The sequence below is a fragment of the Lepidochelys kempii genome, chromosome 6, assembly GCF_965140265.1.
Source record: "Lepidochelys kempii isolate rLepKem1 chromosome 6, rLepKem1.hap2, whole genome shotgun sequence".
Classification (NCBI taxonomy): Eukaryota; Metazoa; Chordata; order Testudines; family Cheloniidae; genus Lepidochelys; species Lepidochelys kempii.
Window position 1 is genome coordinate 10,557,260 of NC_133261.1, and position 25,472 is coordinate 10,582,731.

Consider the following 25,472-nt stretch of genomic DNA (forward strand, 5'->3'; position numbering starts at 1 on the left):
GCCCAGGGCTGGGCTAGCAGGGGCGGGATTGGGGGGCGCTGGGGGGCGGCTGGGCTAGCAGGGGCGGGATTGGGGGGCGCTGGGGGCGGCTGGGCGAGCAGGGGCTGCGGGTCGGGATTGGGGGGCGCTGGGGGGCGGCTGGGCTAGCAGGGGCTGCGGGTCGGGACTGGGGGGCGCTGGCAGGGCTGTGGGGGCGGGAGGAGCCCAGGGCTGGGCTAGCAGGGGCGGGATTGGGGGGCACTGGGGGGCGGCTGGGCTAGCAGGGGCGGGATTGGGGGGCGCTGGGGGCGGCTGGGCGAGCAGGGGCTGCAGGTCGGGATTGGGAGGCGCTGGGGGGCGGCTGGGCTAGCAGGGGCTGCGGGTCGGGACTGGGGGGCGCTGGCAGGGCTGTGGGGGCGGGAGGAGCCCAGGGCTGGGCTAGCAGGGGTGGGATTGGGGGGCACTGGGGGGCGGCTGGGCTAGCAGGGGCGGGATTGGGGGGCGCTGGGGGCGGCTGGGCGAGCAGGGGCTGCGGGTCGGGATTGGGGGGCGCTGGGGGGCGGCTGGGCTAGCAGGGGCTGCGGGTCGGGACTGGGGGGCGCTGGCAGGGCTGTGGGGGCGGGAGGAGCCCAGGGCTGGGCTAGCAGGGGCGGGATTGGGGGGCGCTGGGGGCGGCTGGGCGAGCAGGGGCTGCGGGTCGGGATTGGGGGGCGCTGGGGGGCGGCTGGGCTAGCAGGGGCTGCGGGTCGGGACTGGGGGGCCCTGGCAGGGCTGTGGGGGAGGGAGGAGCCCAGGGCTGGGCTAGCAGGGGCGGGATTGGGGGGCGCTGGGGGCGGCTGGGCGAGCAGGGGCTGCGGGTGGGGTGGGGTGGGGTGGGGTGGGGTGGGGGATAGCTCAGTGGTTTGAGCATTGACCTGCTAAACCCAGGGTTGTGAGCTCAATCCTTGAGGGGGCCATTTAGGGATCTGGGGCAAAAATTGGGGATTGGTCCTGCTTTGAGCAGGGGGTTGGACTAGATGACCTCCTGAGGTCCCATCCAAACCTGATATTATATGACATTATATATGACTGGGGGGCGCCGGCGGCAGATGCACGGGTACCAGCCCCTTCATTCAGTCCCTGCCTCTGACATAAGCGGATTGGCTCCGGGTGACACACGTGGGGACGTGACGCCGGCAGACGGGACAGGATCTCAGGCCCGATGGATCCCCCGCGCTCCCAGCTGGAGCCTGGTCCCTGCCCCGGTTCCCAGCCGGGGGGCGGAGGCCGGCGGCTCCCCCGGGGCTCCCCGGACCAGCCGCTGCCGGAGCCCCGCGGGCGGCAGGACGTGGGTAGGGCGGGGCTGGGCGCAGGGGCGGCGGGGCGCGAACCGGGTGCGGCAGGGCTGAAATCGGGAGTCGCTGGAGCTGCAGAGCTGGGCTCCGTGTGTGCGGCTGGAAGAGACTCGGCGAGTGTTTGTGTCTCGTGCCCCCGGGGCTGCCCGCAGGGTTCACGTGCCCCAGATCATGGGGGAGCAGCAGAGAGATGGCTCCGTGGGGCTGGGAGCTGTGCCAAGGGGGCTGGCATCCCAGCAGCCGCCCATGTGCCCCAGGATGAGCATGACCCCAGCAGGGCCCCCTGGATGTTGTGCCAGCCACGGGTCTCCAGCAGAGCGGTTTGCTCCATAGGGGGCCATGCACACGTCCCCGTGGGGCTGTGCCCTGGTCTCTGACCCCCCGTGTCCTCCCCACAGATCTGCCTGCCCTGGGCGAGGAGGGGAGCGGCCTGGCACAGGAGCTGGTGGTCGCTGCGGCTGGCTACCAGGTGAGATGCGCAGCGGGATGTGCTATCGGACAGTGAGCACTGCACCTTCCCCCTGGATCCTGCTCCACAGACTCCCCCTTTGGGCTCTCCCAGCTGTGCCCCTCGCTGCCCGCCCTCCGATCCAGCGCTGGGGGCCGTGGCTGGAGTGTCAGGTGCTGAGCGGGGTCCCTTCTGGTTCCAGGCGCCGGTGGGGTTCGAGGAGGTGGCCGTGTATTTCTCCCGGGAGGAGTGGGGCCTCCTGGACGAAGGGCAGAGGCAGCTCTACAGGGACGTCATGCAGGAGAACTACCAGACTCTCATCTCACTGGGTGAGGCGCCGTTGCCCCTCGGGGATCAGGAGCTGATGTAGCGGGGAGCCCCGGATAGCTTCGTCTCAGGGCTCTTCCCTGGCCCCGTAGATTTCTGGGGGATTGGCCCCTGCCCCCAACCCCACAGGAGAGACTGTCACCCCCACAGCCCCTCATTGGAAGGGGATTCACATGGGGTAGTTTGATCCCCTCCCCCAGGGCTCTCCAGGGCACAGGTGGCTGCATGTCCTTGCTCCAGTTCACACAGGCACTGAATCCCTGTATCCCCCTCCCAAGGCAGCTCCGTGCCCAGCAGGGGTTCTGCTCTCTCTGCCGGGCTAGGAATGGCCCAGCGACTCCCTGAGCCATTCGGGCCTCTCACTGTGTGTTGAGATCCCTGACTCCCTTATGGGGGGCACAGCCCATTTCCCCCAGGCATCACCCTGCCCCAAGGGTCCCTGTAAACATATTCTCCCCCACGCCCCCCAGCAGAGAACGGGGCCGGGGTTAAAATGAGAGCGTGTTCTTTGCACCAAGACCTCCAGGGAGACTTCACGAAGCGTCATCTTGCCTGTTTCCTTCCCCTGAGCAGGATTCCCTGTCCCGGCCGTGATCCCCAGGATGGAGCGAAGGGAAGAGCCGAGAGTCCCTGATCTCCAGGGCTCCCAGGAAAGGGAGAACCTGATGGTCATTTGCACAGGTGAGAAAGGAGTGACGCTGGCCCAGAGACCCGCCACGAACTAACGGCCAGCACCCCAGGGTGCCAGGCTAGAGCCATAGATGGGGAAGGTCAGAAGGGACTGTTCTGGTCAGCAAGCCTGACGTCGCACCCCAAACCCATAGGGCTAGTGTCAGTGGTCCACAAGCTGCGGGAGCCTTGAAGTGGCAAAATTGGCATCAAATAATTTAGGTTAGTTTGGCAATTTACGGGAGTGAGGGGATCCCAGCAAAGCCGCCTGGAGCCCTCCACAGGTCTCGCTCAATGTCATCTCCAGCAGGTCCCTGTCCTCCTGACACATGTCACTCCCGGCTCTCGCCCACCCTGCCTGACCCCTGGGAAGAACCCTGCCCTCCCCCAGCCATTCTCTGTGGGCTCATGCAAGACCATTGGGGCAGAACCAGCCCCTCCGCTCTCCTCTGGGGAAGGGTTTGCAGGGGATTCGTTTCCTGCTTTTCAGATTTTCTGCCTCCTTTTGTGCCCTGTCTCTCCCTGGCACAGGGAACAAGCCCTGCCTGGATTCTCCCTCTCTCCCAGTAGGTGCTGGGATGGAGGAGGATAATCCTGAGCAGGAAGGGCCTGCAGGAAGGGAGCCTTGTGGGATGTCTCGAAGCACCGAGCAGGGAGAGGCCAGCGGGGTTGGACGGCAGCAGGAGACGGAGGCGATATCTCCGGATGAGACGGACATCAGGGTGGTGACAGAGCACAACCAAGCCCAGGCTGAGGCACGTCCCTACAGCTGCTCGGACTGTGGGAAGAGCTTCAGCCAGAGCTCCCACCTGGTCCAGCACCAGCGCATCCACACGGGCCAGAAGCCCTACAAGTGCACCGAGTGCGGGAAGAGCTTTGTCCTCAGATACAACCTCATCGATCACCAGCGCATCCACACCGGGGAGCGCCCCTACAAGTGCGGCCAGTGCGGGAAGAGCTTCATCCGGAGTTCCCACCTCTTCCAGCACCAGCGCATCCACACGGGCGAGCGGCCCTACCAGTGCACCAAGTGTGGGAAGAGCTTCAAATGCAACTACACCCTGGTGAAGCATTACCACACCCATGCTGCAGAGCAGCCTTGCTTCTGCAGCGAGTGCGGGAAGAGCTTCAGCCTGGGATCCTTCGCCAAGCACGTCCGCACGCACACGGGCGAAAAGCCCTACACCTGTGCCGAGTGCGGCGAGAGCTTCATAAGCAGTTCCAACTTGATCCAGCATCGGCGCATCCACACCGGAGAGAAACCCTACAGCTGTGGCCACTGCGGGAAAAGTTTCAGCCAGAGCGCCAATCTCATCAAGCACCGGCGCATCCACACTGGAGAGAGACCCTACAGCTGCCCCGAGTGCGGCAAGACCTTCAGCCAGAGCTCGTCGCTCATGCGGCACCGGCAGATCCACCGCAGAGACCGGCCTTACGAGTGCACCGAGTGCGGGAAGCGCTTTCGCTGCAACTCATCCCTGATGAACCACCAGCGCATCCACACCGGGGAGCGGCCCTACAAGTGCCCCGAGTGCGGGAAGGGTTTCATCAATAGGTCTAGGCTGACCAACCACCGGCGCACCCATACTGGAGAGCGGCCCTACAAATGCACCGACTGCGGGAAGGGCTTTGGAGACAGCTCCGCCCTCATGAAGCACCTGAGGATGCACAACCAGTAGACACCCAGCAGATGGAGAGGGGGGGCACTGGTGGCCCTCTAGAGAGTGAAATTGACATGTCCTGGGGAACAGGGGCCACTACAGAGGGGGACATTAATGTGCCTTCTGGGGGCGCTGGGAGGGACAAGGACACCTTTATAGAGAGTAAATTGGCTTCCTCTCTTCCCACCCCCACTGCTCAGCAAGACATACCAATCCTTCTCGGAAGCCTTGGCTCCTACCTGCAATGCATGCCAGTGCACTAGAAGTCCCCTTTTCGCCCCTCCAGTGGATCAAGGTGCTGATGGCCTCTGTGAAGATCCCAAAATGGCAGGAAGAGCGAAGGTAACTTGTTCAGCTTTGATGTGTAGATTTGTAGAGAGGAAATAAGCAAACATAGTGAGGTATTGTGATTAGGGCTGGGGGTCAGGACTCCTGGGTTTGGTCCTTAGAGAGGGGAATGGGGTCTAGGGGTGATATCAGAGGGGGCTGGGAGAATTAGGACTCCTGGGTTCCAGCCCCAGCTCTGTCACTTGACCTCTCTGGGCCTCTCTTTGTACAATGGGAATAATGATACCCATATTATTCTTTATTTGGTGACAGGTTTCAGAGTAACAGCCGTGTTAGTCTGTGTACGCAAAAAGAAAAGGAGTACTTGTGGCACCTTAGAGACTAACCAATTTATTTGAGCATAAGCTTTTGTGAGCTACAGCTCACTTCATCGGATGCATACTGTGGAAAGTGTAGAAGATCTTTTCATACACACAAAGCATGAAAAGATACCTCCCCCCACCCCACTCTCCTGCTGGTAATAGCTTATCTAAAGTGATCGTTCTCCTTACAATGTGTATGATAATCAAGTTGGGCCATTTCCAGCACAAATCCAGGTCCCCCCCACAAATCTCTCTCCACACAAGTGATCCACTTCCTGGACACTACAGTGCTAATAAGCGATGGTCACATAAACACCACCCTATACCGGAAACCTACTGACCGCTATTCCTACCTACATGCCTCCAGCTTTCACCCTGACCACACCACACGATCCATTGTCTACAGTCAAGCTCTGCGATACAATCGCATTTGCTCCAACCCCTCAGACAGAGACAAACACCTACAAGATCTCTATCAAGCATTCTTACAACTACAGTACCCACCTGCAGAAGTGAAGAAACAGATTGATAGAGCCAGAAGAGTTCCCAGAAGTCACCTACTACAGGACAGGCCTAACAAAGAAAATAACAGAATGTCACTAGCCGTCACCTTCAGCCCCCAACTAAAACCCCTCCAATGCATTATTAAGGATCTACAACCTATCCTGAAGGATGACCCAACACTCTCACAAATCTTGGGAGACAGGCCAGTCCTTGCCTACAGACAGCCCCCCAACCTGAAGCAAATACTCACCAGCAACCACATACCACACAACAGAACCACTAAACCAGGAACCTATCCTTGCAACAAAGCCCGTTGCCAACTGTGCCCACATATCTATTCAGGGGACACCATCACAGGGCCTAATAACATCAGCCACACTATCTGAGGCTCGTTCACCTGCACATCCACCAATGTGATATATGCCATCATGTGCCAGCAATGCCCCTCTGCCATGTACATTGGCCAAACTGGACAGTCTCTACGTAAAAGAGTAAATGGACACAAATCAGATGTCAAGAATTATAACATTCATAAACCAGTCAGAGAACACTTCAATCTCTCTGGTCACACGATTACAGACATGAAAGTTGCAATATTACAACAAAAAAACTTCAAATCCAGACTCCAGCGAGAGACTGCTGAATTGGAATTCATTTGCAAATTGGATACAATTAACTTAGGCTTGAATAGAGACTGGGAGTGGCTAAGTCATTATGCAAGGTAACCTATTTCCCCTTGTTTTTTCCCACCCCACCCCCCAGACGTTCTTGTTAAACCCTGGATTTGTGCTGGAAATGGCCCACCATCATACACATTGTAAGGAGAGTGGTCACTTTAGATAAGCTATTACCAGCAGGAGAGTGGGGTGGGGGAAGGTATTTTTTCATACTTTGTGTGTATAAAAAGATCTTCTACACTTTCCACAGTATGCATCCGATGAAGTGAGCTGTAGCTCACGAAAGCTTATGCTCAAATAAATTGGTTAGTCTCTAAGGTGCCACAAATACTCCTTTTCTTTATTTGATGAGTAATTCTCTAAGCAGAAGTGGCTCTCAACTGACCTGTTTTGTTCATGCTCTGAGTTGGCTGCAGAGCATAGATCTCTTGGTCTTTTCTTAGTCTGGTTTGCAGTAATTAAGATCCACAATTGATCTCTCATTTCTCTCAACCAACCAGGAGAAGAAATTTAAAGGCATCCTGGAAAGGGAAATAAAACTGGGGATTGTGCCCCTCAATTTTGCTACTTTATGATGCACAAAGCAAAGCCTGGGGAAGGGGCAGAGGGAATCAACCTGCTTGGGGCTTGTACATTAGACATTTGGGAGTTGTATAACTTGGAAGTCTCTTGGGAAGACTGGAGAACTGGGTCTGATCAGTTAAGCTTGACTGAATTTGGAGAATGGCTTTAAAACATAAGTTAAGAGTTTTCAGTAGCAATCTCAGAGGACCTCCATTGTGTGAGATATTTTGGAGGCCTAATTTTCAGGTGGAAGTGCTCAGCATTGTCTCAAAATTGGGCCCCCTTAACCATTAACTGTCACCATGGAAAGTTTTGATATAAATTTTTAACAATGAGGATTTTTCTCCAATATGCTCCTGGGATAACTGAGTTAGATAAGTGTCAACAAAGGGAGCCTGTCATACTTGTTGCCTGTGTTAATATTTATGTAACTCAAATGCCTGTATCAAGGCATCATGGAGTGCTCTGCTCACCACTGGAGCACCTTCTTGTGGCCACAGCTGGGGAATACTCTGCCAGTCTGACGCCCCTTCCTGATGTGCTCACTCCGTCTCTCTCTTGGGACTCAATGGCTCCCTCTTCGTGACTTCGCCCTTTGGCCAGGTCACTGTAGTTTTCCCCTTCTGGGGGGTGGGGGGTTTGTGTATCCAAGTCTCTCTGTACCAGTCATCCCAGGCAGTCTTCCAGTTCACTGCCCATCAATGGGGCCATTTCCCCAGTGGGTGGTAGGGGAACCTAGGCCTGGCCTCTTCTCTGGGTTCCAGCCCAGGGACCCTACATCCAGTGGCTAAGACCTGCACTGTCCCCCACCTGACTTCTGTTTCTCTGGTCTGCTTCCTACATTGTCTCTGTCCAGCTTCTTTTCCATCCTCCTCTGGGTTTGCCTTTCCCTCTGGGCCAAGCTCCCTGTTCTCCCAAGCCCCAGAGTGACTACAGACCTCGTCCCTGCAGCCCCTTTTTGCCCTCAGCTACCTGGCTTTCTACAAGCCCTTCCTATTCCTGTCCAGGTGAGCTTCATCCTTTGATTAGTCCTCTTTGCTCCCTGGTTCCCTGTCCAGGTGCAGCCTTGGTGGTTAATTAGTCCAACTAGCCACGTTAAGCCCTTCAGAGGTGGTGTGGGGTGAACACCCCATCAGACATGGGTTTACCAGGTCTGTGCTGCATCCCGGCCTTTAAACAGTCTCCCTTTCAGTGTGGCAGACCTCAGGGGGCCACACTGTTCCACCAGGGTAGGCCATACAGCCTTCCTGATTCCAGGATTGGGCCTTCAGGCTCCAGCACCCCTGTTTGCCACCAGGAGCTCCTACAGCGAGTCCAGCTGAGATCAGACTTCTGTGGAGACATTCTTGTCTCAGGGAGCGATGCAGCCCATTGTGTATTACCTTAACCAATCATTTTCCTGAAATTTAACTAACCAGTCCTAACATATTGTAACATGATTATGTAATCAATTATATCCCACCACCTTAATTAGTTTACACCCAGCAAAATTAATTATACAGTAGACAGAAACAATCACAGAACCAGACAGAGATTATACAGACAAACAATGGGGAAATGGGGACTACAGTGATAGAACAAACACAGAAATGAGGATTTCACATTCCACCTACTGATAAGTGAGTTCTTGCCAGACAGGTTTCAGAGGAACAGCCGTGTTAGTCTGTATTCGCAAAAAGAAAAGGAGTACTTGTGGCACCTTAGAGACTAACCAATTTATTTGAGCATGAGCTTTCGTGAGCTACAGCTCACTTCATCAGATGTTTACCGTGGAAACTGCAGCAGACTTTATATACACACAGAAATCATGAAACAATACAGCCAGACAGGATGCTATCAAACTAAGTTTCCTTTTACATTTTCTAGGCATTTCCCTTTCTCTGGAGGTGATGGGCACTATCAGGACAGGATTGTATTCCTAACAGCCCAATAGCACCTTCTTTCAATGTGACTAGTTTGGAATGGGAGGATGTGACCGGTCGCTTCCCAGCTTATGGCTGCCTCTGTTGCTTAGCCAAAGGCCTAAGCCTAAGAACAGGGCCTCAGACTGTCACAGTAAGAGAAGGCCCTTTCACTGGCAGACAGTGATTTTGATTCTTTCTTTTATACCTCTAGAACTAGCCAAGTGATAAGAATACACCTAAATTCTTAGAGTACAGGCCTTTACAGACAGGCCTGAATATCTATATCCTAACATTCTGTTAAATTCTCGAGCATCCTCACCTGATGCTTCACAGGGAAATAAAATAAGATCACACATTCCTAGTGGTTCTAAGGTTTAAAGAATAAATCCCAGAGCTTCCCCCAGCCCTGTTGTATTTCTACAGGCAAAGCTGTCGTTGGAGTTTGGAGTTATGTCTGCAAGGCAGAATTCTTCATAAAAAACCCAGCAGCCCAGTGGAACTATCTATGCATAAGTAAAGGCAGAAAAGGTGATTCGTCTGGTCTTGGAGCTGTGTAGATTAAAGAAGGGATACAAGTCAGGACTTCTGGGTTTTCTTCCCACCTCTGGTAGAGGAAAAGTGTAGCGTGGATTAGAACGGGGGAGGCTGGGAGTCAGAATGCCTGGGCTGTATCCCTGGCTCTTGGAGGGAAGTGGGGTCTATTGGTTGCAGCAGAGGAGGCCATGGAAATCTAGATTTCTGTGTTCTGTTCTTTGCAAAAGAATGGCACTCTGGCCCTTTGCCAAGTGCCCTCAACAACCAGACACTTGCCCGGCACAGGTTGTGCACGGCAACTAGCAGCAGACACCCAACCCTAGGCAGGGGCTAAGTCTGCGACAGGGCTGCATGGAGAATTTACACCAGAACTTTTTAGAATCCTGAGCTAGCATCAAGATGTGGCATGGAAAAGCTGTGATTGAAGAAAGGGGTGAGAGAGGGGGAAGAAGGAGAGAAAGAAAATGGCTAAGATTTTTTCTAAACTGGCTAATTATTTTGAGGGTGCTCAGTCTGAGTCTGATTTTTCAGAGGGTGATCACTCAGTGCTTTCTGGGGAATCACTTTCCTTGTAAGGGGGTCTCCCCCAATTTGAGTCCCCTAAAAACTGAGACACTGAATTACTCGCTGCGTTTGACAGTGGTGGCCACTGAATCGTCAAAGTAACTAGCTAGAATCCCTGCTGTCTCCTTAGCCAGGTCTTCCACCCACCCTCTCTTAAGTCAATTGTTTGCTCTTTTGATTCTCTTGGGGAAGTGTCTTCTAAAATCAAAGGAAACCCAGATGGTTTTAGAGAAGTGACTGCTGTTAAAATGCCCTTTTAAAGTGATTTTTTTTGTGAGCCTCTTTTTTTTGTTGTGTTTTTTTCTTTTTGAGGGAGAGTGTGCATATTTAAATTTGGGAATTTTTATAAACATGGGGAGGGGGGAAGTTGAGGGATTGGCATGATTTCATTTTAGCAGGAAAGAGAGAGCTTTTTCCTGCAACTTCACAGGACGCTATAATCCAGAGATATTTCTTCTGCAGCTTCATTAGCTGTCATAACACAGAGATCTCGTTCCACTTATTTCAACCAATGTTATTATGAGTTGAGAGAGACTTAATGAAGGAAATCTACTCATGGAAGGATTGGGGTCGTCTCACTATGTACCTTTTAAGGGACAGGTGTTAGATTAATTCAAATATTTTTCTGTAGGGCTGATTTTAATTCTTTATCCATTTTTTTTAACTAGTGATATTTTTCTATCCATGTAGTGAGCTTCCTGTAGTTAGATCTAAGAAGAGAAAATAAATATTTGGATCTAAATGATGGAGTGTGTGTGTGTGTGTGTGTGTTTCCTTTGTGGTCTATGGAATCCAGAAAACCACGGCTGTGTGGAAATAAGAAGTCTGGGGGAGGGGGGGGAGGGATTCTGTGCTGGTGAACTGAGCTAAGAGGGGTCACAGGAAGGGAGTTCAGAGGCCTGTGTGAAGGATTTGAATCCCAGTGTCTGGATTGCTGCAGGGTAAGAGATGGTGTGATACCGGAGAGATTCTCCAGGCTCCGTTTTGTGTCCCTAGCTTGCATTTTGAATATGCTGAGGTCATTCCACCATGAGAAGTTGCAGGTCACATGATACTTCATTGCTGAAAGTAGGCCAAAAAGTTAAAAGTTCAGCGGAAGGGGAAAAAAAATAGGTCGAAAGCTCTGCAGGTCGAAAGTTCAGTGGGGAAAAAGCCCCCAGAGAAAACCACCGAACTGGCAGAAAGAGGTGCAGCATAACTCTGTGGTAAACAACTTGTGATCAGCATGTGTTGTAAAGATCTGCGAGCTGACAGGACAGTATAAAAGGCAGATAGAACGGTTGAGAGAGGAATTAGGAGACCAGCTGCTGGCAAAAGGGGGCCAGCGAGGTAGCCAGAATGGGGAAATTAATAGGAATCCTAACAAAGAACAGCAGAAATCCTGGAGAAACGTAGTGTGGAAGCGGCTGTTACAATATGAAAGCAGAGACCAAACTGACTGCAGAGCTGCTCTGAAGGTTACTAACGTATGAGGAAACTGTACCTACATTTCCCCCACCCCTCCACGCAGACAGCATAGGGAGGCTGGGCACTTCCCGTTTCCCCAGTGTCAGCATATGATCCTGCTGACTTAGTGACCCATTTAGATCAGGGTACCTGGGGAAGAACCACAATCTAAATTCCCTCTAAGCTGTGCAGCCGCCTATTAAGCCCAGCGCAGGGGTTCAGGGCTGCGACGGGGAGAGAGGCTTCTCCCCGCTGGCCCCAGCATGGACCTGCTGCAGCAGGGAGAGGCGCCCCTCCCCACCGGCCATAGCGCAGACCTGTCCCGGACTTGCTGCGGCTGGAGGAGAGGAGCCCCTCCCTAGGCCCGGCCCAGGCCTGCCGGATTTTCCGGGGAGAGATGCCTCTCTCCAGGCCCCGAGCTGCTGCGGCGAGAGAGGGCTGGGGGGAGTCCTCTGTCCCGACCACAGCCCTGGGGCAGCCTGCACCCCAAACCTCTCTGACCCAGCCCTGAGCCCCCTCCCGCACCTCAAATCCCTCATCCCCGACCCTACCCCAGAGATCGCGCCCCCAGCCAGAGCCCTCATCCCCCCCCACATCCCAGCCCTGCGCCCCCTCCCACTCTCCGAACCCCTTGGCCCCACCCCCACCACATGAATGTTATGTGAACCAATATGAAGGTGATGTGTTGCACATCACCTCCATATTGGTGCCCATAACAAAATTCGTTCCACACACGGACATAAAAAATTAGAGGGAACACTGCTCACAATGTATGTGGAGTTTAATAAGGGAGCGCCTGGACAAAATATGTTTAGTACAAGGAAACCAGATCTGCTGCATACTGGCCATGTGTAGCCAAACACAATCGCTTAGGACAATTTGAACTGTATGCTATTATAGTTTGAATGCTCTTTGGCTTGTGATAAGTTATTTGTGTGTTGTTTGCTTTTCGATTAGTACTCTCTTCTGGGTTAGTACGTACACGAATAAAAAGTGCCTGGCTGCCTGTCCTTCAAGTGTTTCCCTCACAACCCTGGAGACCCATGCCTCGGGAAGGAGAGATTAAGGGGGGTGATAGGCAGGTTATTCAAGAGGTGCCCCAAAGCCAGTTTTTCAGGGTAATAGGTGGAGCATTCTGTATCTCTCGGTCATGCCTGGGTGGTGCTCTGGTTCCTGGAAAAGATTAAAAGGAAACAAAGAAAATGACGGGGAGTCTTTAATAGAGCTCCATTTCTGTAATCCCTGGTTGCATCAGAATCAGGGCCTCATTCTGATCTTGGTGACACTGATGTAAATCCGGAGGGACCCCTGCCGTCCATGGAGTCAGGCCTGCATTCTGATTGTTCTTATTAGCAAATAGGCTCAAGAGTTCTGGTCTCTTGTTTGTTCCTTTAAGATCTAGAGCCATGTTCAATTTTTGGATAACACACACAGGTTTTGCCGAGAACAGGGATGGGCAAACTTTTTGGCCCAAGGGCCACAGCTGGGTATGGAAATTATATGGTGGGTTATGAATGTTCACAAAATTGGGAGTTGGGGTGCAGGAGGGGGTGAGGGCTCTGGCTGGGGGTACGGGCTCTGGGGTGAGGCCAGAAATGAGGAGTTCAGGGTGCAGGAAGGGGCTCCTGGCTGGGGCAGGGGGTTGGGGTGTGGGGGGTAAGGGGAGGGGGAAGGCTCTGGCTGGAGGTGTGGGCTCTGGGCTGGGGATGAGGGATTTGGGCTGTAGGAGGGTGGTCCAGGCTGGGACCAAGGGGTTAGGAGGATGGGAGGGGGATCAGGGTTGGGGCAGGGGGTTAGGGCATGGTGGGGGGTGAGGATTTCGCCTGGGGTGCGGGCTCTGGGGCGGGGCCAGAAATGAGGAGTTCAGGGTGTATGAGGGGGCTCCAGGGTGGGGTAGGGGTTTGGGGTGTGGGAGGGGTTCAGGGGTGCAGGCTCTGGGCCGTGCTTACCTCAAGCAGCTCCTGGAAGCAAGTGGCATGTCCTCACTCTGGTTCCTATGCGGAGGTGTGGCCAGGAGACTCTACGCGCTGCCCCGTCTGCAGGCACCACCCCTGCAGCTCCCATTAGTCGCAGTTCCTGGCCAATGGGAGCTGCAGGGGTGACGCCTGGGGCGGGGCTAGCACATGGAGCCCCCTGGCTGCCCTTAAATGTAGGAGCCATAGCGGGGACATGCCGCTGCTTCCAGGAGCCTCAGCACACGCGTGGAGCGGCCTCCGATCCTTCTCCCTGGTGGGAGCAGGGCAAGCCCCAGACCCCACTCCCCAGTAAGAGCTCGAGGGTCGGATTAAACCGTCTGGAAGGCTGGATGTGGCCCACGGGCTGTAGTTTGCCCACCCCTGTTTGAGAGGGATACTATTATTTGATTGTAGCACAATAATGAATGACAAAGCACAATATGATAATAACAGTAATAATGATAATTACTCCAGCCAGGACAGGTTCAGCGTTTTAGAACTCACTACTTAAAGAATTCAATGTCAGCATGAGAGAGAAATAAAATTATGAAATGCACAGACCAGTCAAAAAACTAAAATTACAGCACTGTGAAAGAATAAAATTACAGAGAATATATGTGCATTGCAGGAAGTACCAAGAAGTAACAACAAACAACAACAACAATATAAGTATGTGCTGGGAGGTGAGTGTGAAAGAGAGTGGGTGTGAGCTGGGGGAGTGTGAGAGACTGTGCACTGCCCCTTTAAGAGAAGGCACTCACCAGTCTAAATAAAAAGCTCCTTTCGACACAGTAGCAGGTGCCAGCAGCCCTGTCCCTCTCTTGGTGAGCCCTATCCCCACCCCCGACTCCGCTCTGCAGAGATAGGGTACATGGCAGGGGGCACAGGGGACACCCTGGCATCAGTGGTGCCCTTCTTCCCCAGCTGCGGGGGTTCCAAGGAGCTGCGGGGCTGCAGACGTCAGCAGAGCAGCAGGGGCACCACTGGTCCAGAGGCACCCCGTTTATAATGGTGCCCCCGGCCTTCGCTCAGTTCGCCCCTGTGTAAGGCCGGCCCCGTGTGTGGTCATACTGGTGAAAGAACGGAAGCGTGCTTTAGAAGGCATAGATGAAGCTTCCAACTTCCGTCCCATTGAGTTCTGGTGAAGAGACGGAGGCTACACACAGTGTCCATGGTGCTTGGGAGGAGCAGGGGAAGAGTGGGGTTTGGGAGGAGACTGGGCCAAAGGGGAACACTGAATTTGTGCACCCACCAGCTTTCCTGGTATTTCAAGTTCTAGACTCCAACCTGGTTGGAAGGCGGCTGTTCAGAACCATCCATAAGTCACGTTTAATTGGGCTGCGAAGTTTCACAGACACAAGGTCATGCTCCCAGAGTTCAAATAAATTGGAAAACCAGCATTGTACATTACAAATAGAATCCTGGGCCAGCAAACAGGAGGGAACATGGCAGGTACCGTTGCTGGAGCAGGGATGCTGCAGGCCGGGGACCAAGTCATGCTCTTTGCCACACTGTTACAGCCCCTTGGGAATCAATGATGAGAATGATGGGGTCTAAATTAGCTGGTACTATTCAAGAAAGAGAAATCTTGGAGTCATGGTGGATAGTTCTCTGAAAACATCTACTCAGTGTGCAGCAGCAGTCAAAAAAGCAAACAGAATGCTGGGAATAATTAAGAAAGGGATAGATAATAGGACAGAAACTATCATCTTTCCTCTATAAATCCATGGTATGCCCACATCTTGAATACTGTGTGCAGATGTGGTTGCCCCATCTCAAAAAAGATATATTGGAATTGGAAAAGGTTCAGAAAAGGGCAACAAAAATGATTAGGGGTATGGAACAGCTTCCATATGAGGAGAGATTAATAAGACTGGGGCTTTTCAGCTTGCAAAAGAGACAGTTAAGGGGAGATATGATTGAGGCCTATAAAATCATGACTGGTGTAGAGAAAGTAGATAAGGAAGTGTTGTTTACTACTTCTCATAACACAAGAACTAGGGGTCACCAAATGAAATTAATAGGTAGCAGGTTTAAAATAAAAGGAAGTATTTCTTCACAGAACGCACAGTCAACCTGTGGAACTCCTTGCCAGAGGATATTGTGAAGGCCAAGACTATAACAGGGTTCAAAAAAGAACTAGATAAATTCATGGAGGATAGGTCCATCAATGGCTATTAGCCAGGATGGGCAGGGATGGTGTCCCTAGCCTCTGTTTGCCAGAAGCTGGGAATGAGTGACAAGGGATGGATCACTTGATGATTACTTGTTCTGTTCATTCCCTCTGGGGCACCTGGCACTGGCCACTGTCGGAAGACAGGATACTGGGCTAGATGGACCTTTGGTCTGACCCAGTATGGCCGTTCTTATGTTCTTATGTAATGATGTTAAACCTACTCAGGGCCATTACACCAGCACAGTATAGCCACAAAATGGTGCAGTCCGGCCTCACCCTGTCACAGTTGGGCCCTGATTTTCTTCAAATGCTTTCACTTCTTTCCACAGCTCTATTCCATAGCTTGGCTCTCTTCCTTTTAATGGTCATTTCTGAATCAGACAGTGGATTGTTTTCAAAGCATCTGGCCTATGGAATCCTTCATGTCTCAATCCAGAATTGAGGATATTTGTCACAGAGGAGGAAAGGAAGGGGCAGGCCTTTGGGAATTCATATGAAACAAATTTCTTATTAATTCAACACCCCTCCCTTCTATCTCCTTTTCATGCAAAAATGCCCTGTGCTATGAATGTCAGGCGTGGTACCTACTAGAAAGGACATACACACACCACACCAAAGGCATCCCGATGGCTCAGTTATAGGAATGTTCTTATTGATAATGGTAACCATTTTCTACCTCTGTTTGAGCCACATCACTGGACTCTTCCTGATGGGTGACATCTTATTCCTGCAGTAGTGAATGGGACAGCTCATGTGGATCAGCATTCCCCAACATAAGTAAGGTATTTGCGATGTATCTAAAGCACATAAATGGCTCCAGCTACTGCAACAATTGAGTATCTCACAACCTTTTAACGTATGTGTCCTCAGAACACCTCTGTGAAATAAGGAAGTGCTATTAGCCCTATTTTACAGAAAGGCAAATGAGGGGCTAAGTGACTTGTCCAAGGTCACATAGCAAATCTGTGGCAGAGACAGGAATTTAACTCCTCTTCCAAATTCCAGGCTAGCACCGAGAGTGCCGGCCCTTCCTTCCTGTTTGGCCTTTTGCTCTCAGTATTGATCAAAGTATTCATTCACCTGCTGCAACACTAGATACGCTCTTGGGTGTAAACCTATTGATGATAATATGGTATATTGGGAATATGTAAATGCCAGCGTCTGAAGATATATCTTGAACGTCAGTTGCAACGGGCATTGTTAGCAGAGAAGTAGATTTGTGTGTGTGTCGAAGATCACTTTCTGCTCCTTAACCCTTTTGCTGCTGTTCTTTGGGAACTCTTCTTGCAGCCAGTGAGATTGCCACTCCAACCCAAAGAGAGCCTTGCTTTGTATCAGAGCATCTTGGCAAGACACCCAATTCCCGGCTCAGGATGGGTGGGGATATAGTGAGAGATGCCTCTTCCCAACAAGAAAGAGTTCAGTAGTGCATCAGCTTCTATGCCTTGAGCTGTAGCCCACTAGTCCATGGAAAAGCCGTCACTGAGTTCAGCACCTTTGGATCCAGCTTTTCTACCATTGTTCAATCTGGGAAGTTATTCCAGATTGATACGTGCGCTAGGCTTTGGCTCAGTGGCTCCACTTCCACACTGCTATGTCTCAGGGGACCGTTGGCCCCTTGCTAAAACTCAGTGGGGGTGTCTTGGTTGGCTAGGGCCCAGCACCAAAAGGAAGGGGAGGAGTCGGTGGGAAACCAGGACCCGGAGACTGACAGTCCCCGGGGGCAATGGGGAGAGGCCAATGCTCCAGCGCGGCCTGATTGACAGGGCGGGCAGGCCAATGAGGGAGTCAGGGGATCAGGAAGGTCCCGTCCTCCGTGTGAGCTGGAGTCGCCCTGGGTCAGGCAGACAGAGTGGGGCCGAGCTAAGGAGAGAGCAGGCCCTGTGCTGGGGGGCAGGGCCGGCGGGGGGCCAGAGAAGCAGCAGCCGGGCTGAGGCAAAGTGGAGCCTCTGGTTCCAGCTCACAGGGAGGACGGGGCCTTTCTGACCCCCTGTCTCCCTGATTAGCCTGGCCCCCCTGTCAAGCAGGCCCGACCTGGAGCATTGGCCTGTCCCCATTGTCCCTGGGGACTGTCAGCCTCAGGGGCCTGGTTTCCCACGGACCCTTCCCCTTCCTTTTGGTGCTGGGCCCTAGCCAACCAAAACACCCGCACTGAGTTTTAGTAAGGGGCCAACAGACCCCTGACATATGGAATATGCCAATAGCTGCTGAGATAAACGTCAGATTCTGAACAGAGATGACAGGGTTATTTTTACGTATCCTCATAAGTCAGAGATCAGGATGTGTTGGGAAGACTTAAAGAGACTCATCAATTCCTAGATTTTTTTAAAGTGACTTAAACATGCTGAAAGGACCAATATCTTTATCTGGTTGAACTTCCTTCATAACACAGGCACAAGACCCAGTAATTTGTCCATTGAGTCCATGAATTCTGTTCAAGCTACAGCATATGATTTAGGGAAGACAGCGTGCCTTGATTTTAAGACATTACATGATGGAACATCCACCGCAGTAATAGGTAATTTGTTCCAATAATTAATTACCCTCACGAAGAAAAAGGTGCACCTCGTATCTTGATGGAGTTTATTTAGCTTCCAGCCACTGAATCTTATGCCTCTGTGTGCAGAAAGAAAGATCTTTACCCGATTGGAAATCTTTGTCCCACACAAGCACGTATACAGCATGTTTAAGTCACTTCTTGACCTTCCCTTGGATAAACTAATAAAAATAAGATGAATCAGTAGAACTCCTTATTTTCAGGGCCAGATCCTCATTTGCTGTCATTCGTGTAGCTCCATTGACTTCAAGTGAGTTCAATGAAATTATACAACAACCTAGGGTCTGGAACTCAGTTCCTAAAACACAAGCCAATACTTGAGGTGCTAAAGAAGAATTTCTCTCAACTGTCAGCAGTAGAGCTGTGCGGAGGACAGTGATTACCAGGGGATGTTGTGAAGGCCAAAAGTATAACTGGGTTCAAAAAAGAATTAGATAAGTTCCTGGAGGACTGGTCCATCAATGGTTATTAGCCAAGATGGTCAGGGATGCAACCCCATGCTCTGGGTGTCCCAAAACTTATGACTGCCAGAAGCTGGGAGCGGATGACAGGGTGTGGATCACTTGATAATTGTCCTGTTCTGTTCATTCTCTCTAAAACATCTGATATTGGCCTTTGTGGAAGACAGGACGCTGGCCTAGATGGACCATTGGTCTGACCCAGTATGACCATTCTTATGTTCTTAGGTGATGGGCTGGGTGATGCTTTCTGTTAAGATGGCTGATGCTGATATCTGGGCGTGGCTCTATTCTTTTTCCCCCTTCCTCTGCCTGCACAGTTCTCAGCTCTAGGATACCGCTGCTTCTGTAGGCCATGCAGGAGGCTCTCCAGCCTTTAGAATGGCTTTTTCCCCTCCCCTGGGCTATATTCTGGGCAGGGGAGCAAGATAAAAACTCCACTGTGTTTGGGTGAGGACAGAAAGGGGGCGGCAGCAGCAGGATGCAGAAGGGAGCAAATTGCATGAAAAAGAGGGGAAATGTTTGACTGGGCGTCATGGGTCTGAAAGGCAGTGGGCCTACGGGTTAGGCTGTGATTCCTCAGACCTTTTCAAACAGATGCAATCTTAATTCTTTCCCCTTCTGCATATGCATTATTAGATTTCAGGTAGTTTGAAGTCAATTGAAGTTTTGGCACTTGTGTTTAATAAGATCAGGATTTAGTGCAAAATATAGACATATATGCAACTGCCATGAACATTATCGATATATTTCTAACCAATAAAGCAGAACTAAATGACAAACTAACTTTTCTGCAACACTGAAAAAAATGTCTATGTGGCTCCAAGTACAAACTATTTACTATATAGCATAGTGCCACAGATAAGGTTGAGTTTGCTTCCACTTAAGCAGAGATCCACTGTGGTGTCTGAGGTCACTGCTTTTCATGCTGACCATATTAACTCCTTGTTTCCTTGTACTCCCCTATTAATCTGTCTGTGTCCAGTTGTTGCCTCTTGACGTATTTAAACTATGTCCTCCTCCTATTTACAGCACTACACCCTGCCTAAAGAATGAATTTTCTGAGAATTTGCTAGTGCATCTGTTAATTAATTTCTGAGTTAAAATGAATTAAAAAATACGTCCTTTAAAAGTGTAACACAGTGTCAAACCATTTGTTTCTCCCCAAATAACCCAACCCAGGTCCTCCCTATTTCAGTGGAAATTACCAAAGAACTAAGTCTTGGGTGGAACTGGGGCAGTGGGTGGTTTCTGAAAATAACTTTTTGGGTCTTTTTCCCTGTTATTTTACTTAACTGAAAATGTCCCCTTCACAGGAAGATGTATTAACAAAACACTATTGATAGCGTCATAGTCTGAAACAGTTCACATAGTAATTTATTTCTAAATCACCGTCCATGAAAGCTCATTTTCATTAGTACTCTGCGGTATTATATTTCACATGCTCAATGTTGAACTGGATGGTGCACCCATACTCCTGACCCCTACTGGGTAGAATCAGTGTTGTGTTCACAGCATACAAATAGAGGCATTAGATGAAAGCCTAAAATACACTTTTGGAAGGTTGCAACATAACACTTTTATTTCTTTAGAATTCAGAACAATAACATACAAGAATCTTGAAACAGAGAGAGACAAAGCAGGCTGCTCCCTAAGGCTGTGTCTACACTGCACACTCCTTAGGGTGGCATGTAAATCCCCTGACCTGGCATGCTTCCTAGCACCAGTATACATAGCAGTGTAGATCATGAGGCGTTGCTTAGATGAGTAAAGACACACCTGAACTCGTAAGGTACGTACCCTGCATGGTTCTGCACATGCCCAACCAGCACCTCCTCCATCTACACTGCTATTTATAGCAATGTAGTGTCACTCTATGTCACGCCTCCTCACTGCCAGAGGCTTTCACTTCCACATCTAGCTACACACTGCAGTGTGGACAAAATCTGCTTTTCACTGCAATGTGTACCTACGCATACCCTACACATCACCACCAGTGGTGTGCAGTGTAGACATACCTTAAGTCAGAGCGGCAAAACTCACCCCACCTTGTTCTAAGTTAGCTCTCTGCAGAACGACTCGGATCATAAGTTTCCTTACAGAGCCTCCTAGGCTGCAGGCAGGGCCAGGAAAACTTGAAATTTAAAAGGATCGGTTACAACAGTAATAGTTATCAATATGCCACAATCAACACTGCACAAACATGTTATAGGCCACTATGCTGCTCATGGCTAACAGAGAGGATTAGTCCAAGTTGAAGGGGTATTTTGAAACACTTCTCTGCCCATTATTGTTGTCCATGTCTGAGTGGCCACGGTGTGCAGCACAAAGACAGCCATACAAATCTGAGCTGGCCATGTTCGTTCCAATAGAATCATAGAACTGGAAGGGACCTCATGAGTCATCTAGTCCAGTCCCCTGCACTCATGGCAGGGCTAAGTATTATCTAGACCATGCTGTGAATTGCGTTTGACTCATTAGCTTTGAATCATTTGGAATAACGAACAAAGATGGACACAGCAAAGCCAATTTGCAGATAACTCATGAAAAGAAAAAGGGTTTAAGGAATTGTCCTCTGACCATATCTTTGCCAGCTCTGGTAGAGATCTGTAAGTGTCTCCACGCATAGCTTCAGGAACTAGGAAAGAAGAATAGCAATGAGTTATATATGACCAGGTGGGAGAATGTGAAGATGTCACAGATTTGCAGTTTGTTCTATGCTCTGGCCTTTAAATAGTCTCCTGGGAGTCAAGGTTTAGTTTGCCAGACTCTAGGGCCACCACTTTTCCCAAGGGCCTCAATTGCTCTGGGACTGGGTGGTGGAGCTCCAGCACCCTCTGTGTCCCATTGTGAGCTCCGATAGCAACTCCACCTTAGTTCACACCCCCGTGGAGATTTTACCTTCCTATGGAGTGATGCAACCCTGCAAGAGTTTACAGTGACACGGGTCAGCCTTTTCAAAGCAAGGTAGCATCTCATAGTCACCTGGAGTATTGCATGAGCAAGTCCTGAGGCTAGCAGAGGAAAACCAAGCTTAAGAGAAAGTCCAAGTGTAAAAATATAATCAGGCAGGCCATAAAAGGATTTGAAGAGCAATTAGCAAAAGACACAAAAACAGAAAGTTTTTTTTAAGTACCTCAGCAGCAGGAAGCCTGATAAACAACCAGTGGGGCCACTGGACCATTGAGGTGCTAAAGGAGCACTCAAGGAAGATAAGGCCATTGTGAAGAATTTCAATGAATTTCTTGCATCAGGCTTGACTGCAGGACCAGATGGTATTCAACCATGAGTTCGAAAGGAACTCAGATATGAAATTAGCACAACTACTAACTGTGGTATGTAACTTATCACTGAAATGAGCCTCTGTACCAGATGACTGCAGAAAGTTAATATAACCCTGGTTTTCAAGAAATGATACAGAGATGATCCTGGCAATTACAACAGTAAACTTAATTTCATTACTAGGCAAATTGGTTGAAACTATAGTAAAGAACAGAATTATCAGATACATAGATGAACATGATTTGTTAGGGAAAAGTCAACATGGTTTTTGTAAAGGTAAATCATGCCTCACCAATCTATTAGAATTCTTGGAGGGGGTCAACAAACATGTAGACAAGGGTGATCCAATGGATATAGTGTACCTGGACTTTCAGAAAACTTTTGACGAAGTCCATCACCAAAGGCTCTTAAGCAAACTAAGTAGTCATGGGATGAGAGGGAGGGTTCTGTCATGAATCAGTAACTGGTTAAAAGACAGGAAACAAAGGGTAGGAATAAATGGTCAGCTTTCACAATGGAGAGAGGTAAACAACAGGGTTCCATAAGGAACTGTATTCAACATATTCATAAATTATCTGGAAAAAGGGGTAAACAGTGAGGTGGCAAAGCTCGCAGATGATACAAAACTACTCAAGATAGTTAAGTCCAAAGTTGACTGCAAAAGAGTTACAAAGGGATCTCACAAAACTGGGTGTTCGGGCAAGGAAATGACAGATGAAATTCAGTGTTGATAATGCAAAGTAATGCACATTAGAAAACATAATCCTAACTATACATACAAAATGATGGGGTCTAAATAAGCTGCTACCACTCAAGAAAGAGATCTTGGACTCATTGAGGATAGTTCTCTGAAAACTGTGTGCAGTGGTGGTTCAAAAAGTGAACAATATTAGGAACCATTAGGAAAGAGATAAATAATAAGACAGAAAATATCATATTGCCTGTATATAAATACATGGTATGCTCACACCCTGAATACTTTGTGCAGTTCTGGGTACCCTATCTGAGTACCCTATTTCCAAAAAAAAAAAGATATATTAGAATTGAAAAAGTCCAGAGAAGAGCAACAAAAATATCCAGAGTTCAAGCTTTAATTTTTTTGAGAAAAAGCTGAAATTTTCTGCTAAAACTGTTAATTCATAAGAATTTGTGTGTATGTGTGTGAAAGTGCCATATGCCAGGGGAACATTTTCCAAAAGTTTTAATGGTGAATAACTTTCTTTTTCAGAGAACTGCGACTTTTCAAAATGGCCACCAGCTCTCATCATTGTCAACAGGAATGAGGCTAAAACTGCCTTGAAGCAAAGAGGTCCTCTTTCAATATGAACACCACCTGCCATTATTTCCAACAGCAGGAAAGTCAAGCTGCCCTCACAGAAGCTGGTGGCCCATGTCTCCAGCACAGAGAGTCTTATCTTTCAAAGGTCATATGCACCTTGCTGTCCTTGAGAACAATATAAGATGCAAGCTGTTTTGAAAGAGGGCAGTTTCTCTTGGTATCGTCTGAAGAACAACTTTTACTCTGGAAATATTTTGATTCAAATTGGGGGCTAGGGACAGGGCATCTTTTGGGCAGAGAGAGTCACCAGCCTTGCAACTCGCTTCTGCTTTGGTCCATAATCCTTTGGATGTGTTAACTTTCTGGAAATGCTGTCAAGCACATCTTTTTTCCCAGGCTAGATTTGGGATGATGTGTGGATGGGCTGTTGCCTCCAGCATGTCTGTGGTTGAAACTTGTAGGTTACTTTTATAGTTACAAAAGACAATTCTCTAACCTAGGATTTGTCTCTCAGATCTTCAGTTTTTATGTATGTGTTTCAAATTAGGAAGAGCACCTACAGCCTCTGATATGGGGTGGGGTGGAGGGCGGATGGAGAAATCTAATTTGAAAGTTAATGTGTAGAACTGGTTGACAAAATTTTGACTAAACTACTTTCTTTTGAAAAATGCCAATCAGTCTAAACTGAAATGTTTCTTGGAAATATATTGGTTTGACAAACTTTTTTGTCATATGTGACTCAAAGATGTATGTTCCCACTCTGTCACCATTCCTGCTGCTTTTTGAAAAATGCCCCCTGAGGCCACATTTAATTCAGGTATCATTTTATGTGTCTGTTTTATAAAGAGGAACTGCACATCTTGAATGACATTCATACCATCTATCTTTGAATGCCCTCCCAAGCTTTCCTTCTGCACTGACATGAGCTAGGTCTCCATATTTCTCTCGCTGAGCAGGGATCTCTGGTGAGATGCTAATGCCTATAGTGACGCTCTCTTTATTGTGTTTACAGGTGAGGGGAAACTGCTGGGGAAAGGTGCCTCTGACCAAAGAGGAGACCCTCTTAGCTCAGAGAGCGCAGACCCCAGCCCTTGAGGAAAAGGGGGCAGGGAAGGACTCAGTGCTGGAAGGGGGCAACACAGGGTAACAACCCCAAAAAGTGAGCTGGATTTTTTTGCATATGTAGAGTCCTGGGGCTGGGAGACAGCTCCCCAGAGGGCCAGCCAATATGCACGGCCATTGGTGAGCAAATGTAGCCTGAATCAGAAAGTAATAAGAAGTTGCCCAGGAGAGGCAGTTTGAGCAAAAGACACATCCCAGGAGAAATGAGAGAATATCCATGCACATAGATTGTTCAGCAGGTATTTTCTTTATTTATCAAAGACTTAAAACAAAATATGCACTCTAAGTATTAAAGTGCTTGATTTACAGATCCTCAAGCTATTCCAGTTTATACCACCTCTGGATCTAGCTCCACCAGTTCTGATTACAAGAGATCTACATTTTTTGCAGGAGTACTTGTGGCACCTTAGAGACTAACAAATTTATTTGAGCATAAGCTTTCATGAGCTACAGCTCACTTCATCGGATGCATTCAGTGGAATGAAACCTATCTTTTGCAGGAGATCAGATGAGGGTACATGTGTGTCCGGATGTGTTTTGTGTTGGCTGAGTTGGCCACTGTACTTTCTTTTGCTGTTTTGTTGTGGATTGTGTTTCTGCTCATCTGTAGAGCTGTGTTTCTACTCATCTAAAGCTGGCACAGGTGTCTTTTAGGTCTTTAAAGTCTTAAGACAATGAATAACTGATGGGAGGCACAGGGCACTGCAGTGGAAGAAGCCTTAACTAGGACGAGGATATTCAGAGGAGGGTAAGGGAGTCAGGCTTAAGGATGTTCCCATGGCTGAGGTGCTAATTCTGGATTTGGTAGACCCAGATTCAGCTACTTGTTCTGCCAAAGACTTCCTGAGTTACCTTCAGAACTTGCTTTATCTCATTGTGCCTCAGTTCCCCAGTTGTGAAATGGGGATGGTCATAATTCCCGACCTCACAGGGATGTAGTGAGGCTAAATACATAGAAGGTTGTGAGGTGCGCAGTTGTCTTGCTACTAAGGAGTATGTGAATGCTGTGGATCAGTACATCTAACATTCAAAAATTCCTCTGAAAAGACCAGATTAGATGATTCAAACAGCAGCTCCATGCTGGCCTGAATGCACTGGATTTTACCTAGAGTTTAAACACAAAGCAGACCTGGACTAGGGCAGAGGTTGGCTTATTAGTTAATATAAATACTTTATTTTTACAAGATCACCTCCTGTTTAATTTGCTGGTCGTCTGCAGTCCAATAGGACCTTAGTGCTCCAACACTGGATAATGTGATGTGTCTTTCCACAGTGAGTCGAACCCTAAGCAAAAGGCACAGCCATTTCTTACACTGCCTCACCTGTGAAGTTGTGAAAACGTGGCTGAACGGGGTAGGGCTTTAGGTTAAAAATCCATCTTT

The 25,472-nt window shown here is 49.5% G+C and overlaps 1 protein-coding gene across 1 annotated transcript in view; it reads left to right on the forward strand.

Moving 5' to 3' along the window:
- The first annotated feature begins 925 nt into the window (after positions 1-925).
- Positions 926-25,472, forward strand: part of LOC140913644 (uncharacterized) — a 90,721-nt gene continuing 66,174 nt past the window's right edge. Inside the window, 5 exon segments of the mRNA XM_073350384.1 lie at positions 926-1,310; positions 1,712-1,782; positions 1,964-2,090; positions 2,662-2,769; positions 3,289-4,372. Of these exon segments, the coding sequence (XP_073206485.1) occupies positions 1,181-1,310; positions 1,712-1,782; positions 1,964-2,090; positions 2,662-2,769; positions 3,289-4,372 (1,520 nt within the window). The 5' untranslated portion in view covers positions 926-1,180.